At 27.0% G+C, this 8,700-nt stretch overlaps 1 protein-coding gene and 1 non-coding gene across 3 annotated transcripts; both read right to left on the bottom strand.

The window, feature by feature from the left end:
• Positions 1-967: 967 nt before the first annotated feature.
• Positions 968-1,039, bottom strand: Trnap-ugg (transfer RNA proline (anticodon UGG)). The gene has a single exon. It is a non-coding gene; the product is annotated as a tRNA-Pro (tRNA).
• Positions 1,040-1,750: 711 nt separating this feature from the next.
• LOC130899272 (troponin C) lies at positions 1,751-2,914 on the bottom strand. 2 transcript variants are annotated; one of them, XM_057809080.1, is made up of 4 exons: positions 2,756-2,912; positions 2,166-2,443; positions 1,959-2,107; positions 1,751-1,905 (listed from the first exon to the last, which is right to left on the bottom strand). In XM_057809080.1, the coding sequence occupies exons 1-4, from the start codon at positions 2,756-2,758 to the stop codon at positions 1,877-1,879; spliced, it is 459 nt and encodes a 152-aa protein (XP_057665063.1). In that variant the 5' UTR covers positions 2,759-2,912; the 3' UTR covers positions 1,751-1,876. The 2 variants fall into 2 exon arrangements, with proteins under 2 accessions (XP_057665063.1, XP_057665062.1); XM_057809079.1 differs by having other exon boundaries at positions 1,751-2,107; positions 2,756-2,914.
• Between the last annotated feature and the right edge of the window lie 5,786 nt (positions 2,915-8,700).

The raw sequence follows: 8,700 nt of genomic DNA, 5'->3' as shown, positions 1-8,700 counted from the left end.
AAAAATTGAGTTCGTTGTAATTCATCGAAAGGTTTTGTTAAAATTTGAGCTAGTAGATTGATTAATACGTTTTAATACGTATTTTTACTACGTAGAACTATGAAAGGTGTGAAAATTTACATTCGAAATTTGTAATGTGTGGGTTATAGATATTTTTATGTAAATTTTGCGGTTGGCGTTTGTTTTTGTATGATAAATGGGTCAATAACAATGTAGAGGTTATGTTCTGAAAATCTTAAAATGTATTATTGACATTATTTTCAGTAATTATCTTTTTATTGTTTCGTTGGGACATTGCTAATATTTATATTTTATCGCAGATGCAAATACCAGGTCAGGACTACGTTTTAAATATTTCATATTTATTCGAATATTTTTTAATGAACTAATTAACGAATTGATGTTTGATTTAGTTTACAAAAATTGTGGTTTTGTAGTTGTTCAACGAAAAATATAACTGGGACGAACTGGTAGATGTTGGTATTGAATTTTACCACGTTTATTAATTTGGAAACTGATAAATTAAAAATTGGAATGTGGTTGGCTAATAAAAGATGTAAAAACGAATTCAGTAAAATTTATTGATATTTGCTGGAACCACCGTTAGATTCTTAGTCCGTTCCATATGATAACCTCACTTTTTTTTCCATTTATTACTAATAATTTGATAAAAGTACTTGTATATTATTGTTTATTAACGGAAAAAAGCAAGGTTAAGTTAAGTTTCAACAGAATGGATGCTTATATGCCTATTTGTTTAAAATATCATAATTTGTCACTTTAATTCTAACCTAACTTTCGAAATTCTCCATGTTGTTTTTAAAACAACCCAGAATTGTATGAAATGTTTTCTTAAAATTGATATTACAAAATGAAACAATACTTCCAATTTAAAATATTATGTTAATTTCTTTCAAAAAAATTTCAAATTAATGTATTGAACTAAATTGAAATTAAAAAAAAAAACGGGCTCAACCGGGATTTGAACCCGGGACCTCTCGCACCCAAAGCGAGAATCATACCCCTAGACCATTGAGCCTCATGATAATTGATTCGAAGTAAATCAAATCCAATATACGTAAAAAGAAAACGTACTAAAATAATAAATTTATTTACAATTTTAAATTTTTTTCAATGTTCAAATAATAATTATCGTAATATAAATTATTAAATAATTTGAAATACAAATGGTTCAGTCGGATTCGATTGGATTAAAATGATATTATGAGAAAGTAATTTTTAATAATTTGATATGGTTCAATAATTGTTTCAATAATAAAAAAAAATTGTTTGTTTATAATGAATATTACGTTTCAAATTTAAATTTACAAGTAATTAGACATTCTAAAATATAAACAATTAATGGATATAAAATGTCGATGTAATACATCGTTATGTCTTGTTGTGACATCTATTAGATAATCGTAAAATGTCATAATTTATTTGCAGCTTTCTGTCAAATTTTGTCGTTACCTTTAACCAACAGTTTTAGTCGAAGTAAAATTTTCGCATTACTTTGATAGATGGCAGTGCAAAACAATTTTAATAAATTAATTATAGATAGATTAAAACGAGAATATATTTTTATACAAAATTTATTATAAAAACTTCTGGTTTCCAAGTTGAAAATGTTATAGATTTACATAACTACAAAAAAATAGAGGAAAGTTTTCCATGGGTAAGTTTCATAGTCCAGTAATTCGAGACAAAATCTCCATATGTATATCTCAATTAAATGAAATAAAACGAATTTATTGTAAAAATAACAGTTTAATAAGTAAATGTGTTTACATAAACCGCAGACGTATACTGTGATTGGAATTTTGATCAATACTATAAAGAATGGCCCAGATATGAAATACCGTTTATTAATAAATTAATCTCCTGTCATCATTTCCATGAATTCTGAAAAAAAAACGCGTAAATAACAAGATTTTTACTACGATTTTTTTTATTACCATCGAAATCTACCGTTCCCGAACCGTCGGTATCGATTTCCGCTATAATTCCATCTAAATCCCTGCTAGTAAGATTATCATCGAGTGCAGCTAAAATTTCTTTTAGAGTTCCCGTTGTTATATAACCATTACCTTCTCTATCGTATAATCTAAAAAATAAAGAAAACTTATCGCAAATCTATTTAATTATAATATTCGATTAGTTACCTGAAGGCTTCTTTTAGTTCGTTCTGTGTTTCGGCTTCATCTAAATCTTCTTCAAGGAACGGGTGGATGATTTCGGAGAAGGCGTCGAAATTCACTTGTCCGGTTCTATCGGGATCGTTTTTTGCTATAAGTTCGTTGAGGGCCACTTCATCGAATAACTGACCGATTGTGTTGAGGATTGTGGCAATTTTTATTGTTTCGATGAATCCGGTTTTGCCCGTATCGAACATCGTGAAGGCCTTACGGATGATGAGCATCTTCTGGTCATCGTCTCCACTCTACCAAAAACAATTACATCCAAATGAATCAATGAAATCATTATTTAATTAAAAGCAATAATATTCCCGAAGAATTAAGTATTTAAAAAGCTAAAATTCGATTGGATTATTGGTAAGATCGAATGGATTGATAAATGGTGGTGTACGAAGGGGTGTAATTCTAATTTAGGGTAGGTATGATTATATAATAATAGGAGGAAAATAATATAGGATCGAAATTTTGTAAAATTAATTCAAAAAATCCACTATTTTCACTTCACATAATCATCAGCACAAAAAAAAACTGTCGAATAACGACTATAACCGACGTACCATTGTGATTTTTTTTTTAAAATGTCACTTTAATGACAGCTAGAAAACTACAAGCGTCAACAGAATGTAAGCACTTTATATTTCTCCCACTCTTCCCAGTTATTTAATTTAGAAAAATGATTGCGAGGTATTTTCGGCATTTCGTGTTTTTAATCTACTACAAAAGTTCTAGCGCATTCTATCCTGTCAATTGAGAATAATTGAACGGTATTTTTGGAAATATTTTAGCGCGAAAAACGTTTCATAATGTTTTGGCAACTATGTCGAGAAAATTAAGTTGACTGGTATGCGGTTTTCCGTAATAATTGTTAAAAAGTTGTCTCGTCCTCGTTTACGTGTATTTTTAAATCCGGGCCATCGAAAAAAAAAAAAAAAAAAAACAAAGTTCAGAACGTATGGAGTTTGGAAAAGGTTTTTGAATGTCAGCTCGCATGGATCTCGGACAAAATTTCCTCGGCCAAACACTTTTCGAGATACGTCGAGACTAAAACTGAATTTTATATTTTTTTTTTTTTCAAAAATCTCGGTAAAAATAAATTGAGTTTTTGTTTAATTAACATTATTTTTTGATTTGACGACGTATTTATGTAGTTTTTTTTAATTGGATTGTAATTTCTATATAGAAAATAAAGAAAACGACGATTGTATACAGATATAATTCAATAATTTTTATACTTTATATAAATAACTGATATTTAACATTATCACGTCGTATTAACCTATAAATAATTATTAAGTAGATCGTTTACGAAAAAAATATTTCACTCTCGTGATTATCGCTAAATATCTGCGACATCAACTTGAAATATTCACTTCTAATGTCTTGGCAATGTTTCAAATTCGTTATAACAACTTTTAACATACAATATATAAAACTATAATCATTTTTTTAAAGCATTCGATATAATTTTAGTTACAATTTTAGTGGAAAAGACAATAAGTCAAAAGTCCCCTAAATATTTTAATTTCTTCCGGATAATTATCATATTTCAATGCTGATCATTTTTGTGATTAAGGATGATTGAAGTTGAAGTTGAAAAATCTTGAGGACCAAGTTGATTTCGATCTATCAATGTAGACGATTGCATTACACAAAATAATGAAATCAATTTTGTTGATTTAACGTTATATAAAGTTAACAATACGGAATTTAGTTGGTTTTCAAGATATTCCAACTTCAAATCATGTCCATACTATATCACAAAAAACTTTATAATTAATACGGAATAGAAACGAAACGTCAAAACATAAAACCTTTTTCCTTGCCATATACACAAGGATTTTCCCAACAATTATCAAAATATTTCACTAAATTGAAATCTAAAACACCTAAAAACAAATGAAGTATATATCAAGTACCTTGTACGTTATCTACATAGGACAGACAACTCAGTATTTATAAAATAGACTAAGAGATCATCGGTATTTCCGGATTGAAAATTTATGGAACGTAATCGGCAATAATGAAAAGAATTGGAACCATCAAAAAACTATTTTTCAAATAAAAACTATAAAAAAGCTATAAATGATAAAAAAACATTCCACTTTTGATTTGATTTGTATTATTTTTCCAAAATTATGGATACGAAAATTTAAATTTTAGATGTACAATAACAATTTTTGGGTCAAACTGCAATTTTTAATGCAAATTTGATGAATTTTCTCTTTAAAGTCTACAAAAATTGGGTTTTTTGGTGAAAATTTCATTTTTTTTTCGACGAAATTCCACTTTTGATTTGATTTGTATTATTTTCCCAAAATTATAGACACGAAAATTTAAATTTTGGATATACAATAACAATTTTCGAGTCAAACGGCAATTTTTAATGCAAATTTGATGAATTTTCTCTTTAAAGTCTACAAAAATTGGGTTTTTTGGTGAAAATTTCATTTTTTTTTCGACGGAATTCCACTTTTGATTTGATTTGTATTATTTTTCCAAAATTATAGACACGAAAATTTAAATTTTGGATATACAATAACAATTTTCGAGTCAAACTGCAATTTTTAATGCAAATTTGATGAATTTTCTCTTTAAAGTCTACAAAAATTGGGTTTTTTGGTGAAAATTTCATTTTTTTTTCGACGAAATTCCACTTTTGATTTGATTTGTATTATTTTCCCAAAATTATAGACACGAAAATTTAAATTTTGGATATACAATAACAATTTTCGAGTCAAACGGCAATTTTTAATGCAAATTTGATGAATTTTCTCTTTAAAGTCTACAAAAATTGGGTTTTTTGGTGAAAATTTCATTTTTTTTTCGACGAAATTCCACTTTTGATTTGATTTGTATTATTTTTCCAAAATTATAAACGTGAAAATTTGAATTTTGGATGTACAATAACGATTTTTGAATCAAACTGCAATTTTTAATGCAAATTTGATTAATTTTCTCTTTAAAGTCTACAAAAATTGAGTTTTTTGGTGAAAATTTCATTTTTTTCGACGGAATTCCACTTTTGATTTGATTTATATTATTTTTCCAAAATTATAGACTTGAAAATGTCAATTTTGGATGTACAATAACGATTTTTGAGTCAAACTGCAATTTTTAATGCAAATTTGATTAATTTTCTCTTTAAAGTCTACAAAAATTCAGTTTTTTGGTGAAAATTTCATTTTTTTCGACGGAATTCCACTTTTGATTTGATTTGTATTATTTTTCCAAAATTATGGATACGAAAATTTAAATTTTAGATGTACAATAACAATTTTTGGGTCAAACTACAATTTTTAATGCAAATTTGATGAATTTTCTCTTTAAAGTCTACAAAAATTGAGTTTTTTGGTGAAAATTTCATTTTTTTCGACGGAATTCCACTTTTGATTTGATTTGTATTATTTTTCCAAAATTATAAACTTGAAAATTTGAATTTTGGATGTACAATAACGATTTTTGAATCAAACTGCAATTTTTAATGCAAATTTGATGAATTTTCTCTTTAAAGTCTACAAAAATTGAGTTTTTTGGTGAAAATTTCATTTTTTTCGACGGAATTCCACTTTTGATTTGATTTGTATTATTTTTCCAAAATTATAGACTTGAAAATGTGAATTTTGGATGTACAATAAAGATTTTTGAGTCAAACTACAATTTTTAATGCAAATTTGATGAATTTTCTCTTTAAAGTCTACAAAAATTGAGTTTTTTGGTGAAAATTTCATTTTTTTCGACGGAATTCCACTTTTGATTTGATTTGTATTATTTTTCCAAAATTATAGACTTGAAAATGTGAATTTTGGATGTACAATAAAGATTTTTGAGTCAAACTACAATTTTTAATGCAAATTTGATGAATTTTCTCTTTAAAGTCTACAAAAATTGAGTTTTTTGGTGAAAATTTCATTTTTTTCGACGGAATTCCACTTTTGATTTGATTTGTATTATTTTTCCAAAATTATAAACTTGAAAATTTGAATTTTGGATGTACAATAACGATTTTTGAATCAAACTGCAATTTTTAATGCAAATTTGATGAATTTTCTCTTTAAAGTCTACAAAAATTGAGTTTTTTGGTGAAAATTTCATTTTTTTCGACGGAATTCCACTTTTGATTTGATTTGTATTATTTTTCCAAAATTATAAACTTGAAAATTTGAATTTTGGATGTACAATAACGATTTTTGAATCAAACTGCAATTTTTAATGCAAATTTGATGAATTTTCTCTTTAAAGTCTACAAAAATTGAGTTTTTTGGTGAAAATTTCATTTTTTTCGACGGAATTCCACTTTTGATTTGATTTGTATTATTTTTCCAAAATTATAGACTTGAAAATGTGAATTTTGGATGTACAATAAAGATTTTTGAGTCAAACTACAATTTTTAATGCAAATTTGATGAATTTTCTCTTTAAAGTCTACAAAAATTGAGTTTTTTGGTGAAAATTTCATTTTTTTCGACGGAATTCCACTTTTGATTTGATTTGTATTATTTTTCCAAAATTATAGACTTGAAAATGTGAATTTTGGATGTACAATAAAGATTTTTGAGTCAAACTACAATTTTTAATGCAAATTTGATGAATTTTCTCTTTAAAGTCTACAAAAATTGAGTTTTTTGGTGAAAATTTCATTTTTTTCGACGGAATTCCACTTTTGATTTGATTTGTATTATTTTTCCAAAATTATAAACTTGAAAATTTGAATTTTGGATGTACAATAACGATTTTTGAATCAAACTGCAATTTTTAATGCAAATTTGATGAATTTTCTCTTTAAAGTCTACAAAAATTGAGTTTTTTGGTGAAAATTTCATTTTTTTCGACGGAATTCCACTTTTGATTTGATTTGTATTATTTTTCCAAAATTATAAACTTGAAAATTTGAATTTTGGATGTACAATAACGATTTTTGAATCAAACTGCAATTTTTAATGCAAATTTGATGAATTTTCTCTTTAAAGTCTACAAAAATTGGGTTTTTTGGTGAAAATTTCATTTATTTTTCGACGAAATTCCACTTTTGATTTGATTTGTATTATTTTCCCAAAATTATAGACACGAAAATTTAAATTTTAGATGTACAATAACAATTTTTGAGTCCAACACCAACAAATGAAGTATATATCAAGTACCTTGTACGCTATCTACATAGGACAAACAACTCAGTATTTATAAAATAGACTAAAAGATCATCGGTATTTCCGGATTGAAAATTTATGGAACGTAACCGGCAATAATGAAAAGAATTGGAACCATCAAAAAACTATTTTTCAAATAAAAACTATAAAAAAAACTATAAATGATAAAAAAAAATTTATAGTTCTATTCAGTAAATTCTAATACAACTACAAATAATTTAATTGATTGCAGCTATAAATTTGAGATGTAAAGACCAAGGAAAAAATAATTTTTCTAGTTAAAACTAGTTTCTATTTAATATAATATCATACTTTGACACGGACTAAAACAAGTCGAAACGTTCAATTTCCATCAATTATAAAAAAAACTAATTTTAAATCAGAAGAGATCTAAATCTACTTGGCTCGGAATATACCATCTCCGTAGCTCATTATTGGTCTAATTAATGTTTTGAGCAGATGTAGTTTAACCTTTTTTTTCGTAATTTCGTCGTCTTTGTGTTTTCATAGTTTTAATTGTCCCCGTTTTTGGAACGGCAACGGCAAACTGAATCGATTCAAATTCTGTTGAATATTCGTATTAAACTTTGAAATCGGTGCACACAGCAAGAAAAAAAAATTACCAATTAGATATGGCAGTTCATTCGACGACAAAAATTACAGTTAAAAATACGTGTATGTAATAAACAACTAACTATAAATAACGTATGGGATGCAAACGACTATATTAGTTACTTCTAAAAATATTCCGAGTTTTTAACAGAATGTTATTCAAATAAACATATTAAGGCAGCGTTATGAATGAACGCCATGGTAGTAGAAAAAACATCTTCAAAAGGATCGTAAACGTCCTCGAAAATACACTTAAATATTATTATTTATTCAATACTATCAGAAGTTTGCTACTTCCCGGTTCTCTGTATTCGTTCCAAAAAGTTTGGCCTTGATTACATGTAATAAATCAGATTTTTTGCGCCGATATGTGGCAATGCACGAAACATGGATCGATTACGTCACTCTGGAATCAAAACGGTCAGCATCTGAGTGAACTGCGGTCGGTGAACCAGGTTCGTAGCGTCCAAAGACACAACAGTTAACTGGGAAGGTTATGGCTTCAGTTTTATGGAAGTTTAAATGTAAAAATGAAAGAAAAACTGCTTGATATGTCGAAGAAAAAACCAGAGTTTCACCAAGACAAATAACCGATTTGAAAAGTCGATGACAACGATGGTTAAATTGAAGGAATCACAATTCGAATCGCTTCCTTAGCTACCGTATAGTCCAGATCTGGTCTCCAGTAACTATTGATCTTAAAAAAGCTTATTTTGAGACAAAAGACAAATCCTTCTACAAACACG

The sequence above is a fragment of the Diorhabda carinulata genome, chromosome 11 (assembly GCF_026250575.1).
Source record: "Diorhabda carinulata isolate Delta chromosome 11, icDioCari1.1, whole genome shotgun sequence".
Classification (NCBI taxonomy): domain Eukaryota; kingdom Metazoa; phylum Arthropoda; class Insecta; order Coleoptera; family Chrysomelidae; genus Diorhabda; species Diorhabda carinulata.
The sequence above is the reverse complement of the archived record's forward strand: the minus strand, read 5'-3'. Positions and strand labels throughout refer to the sequence as shown.

Coding starts and splice junctions, on each gene's coding strand:
- LOC130899272 (XM_057809079.1), bottom strand. Junction 2,108..2,165: donor GAACTAAAAGAAGCCTTCAG/GTAACTAATCGA, acceptor TTTATTTTTTAG/ATTATACGATAGAGAAGGTA.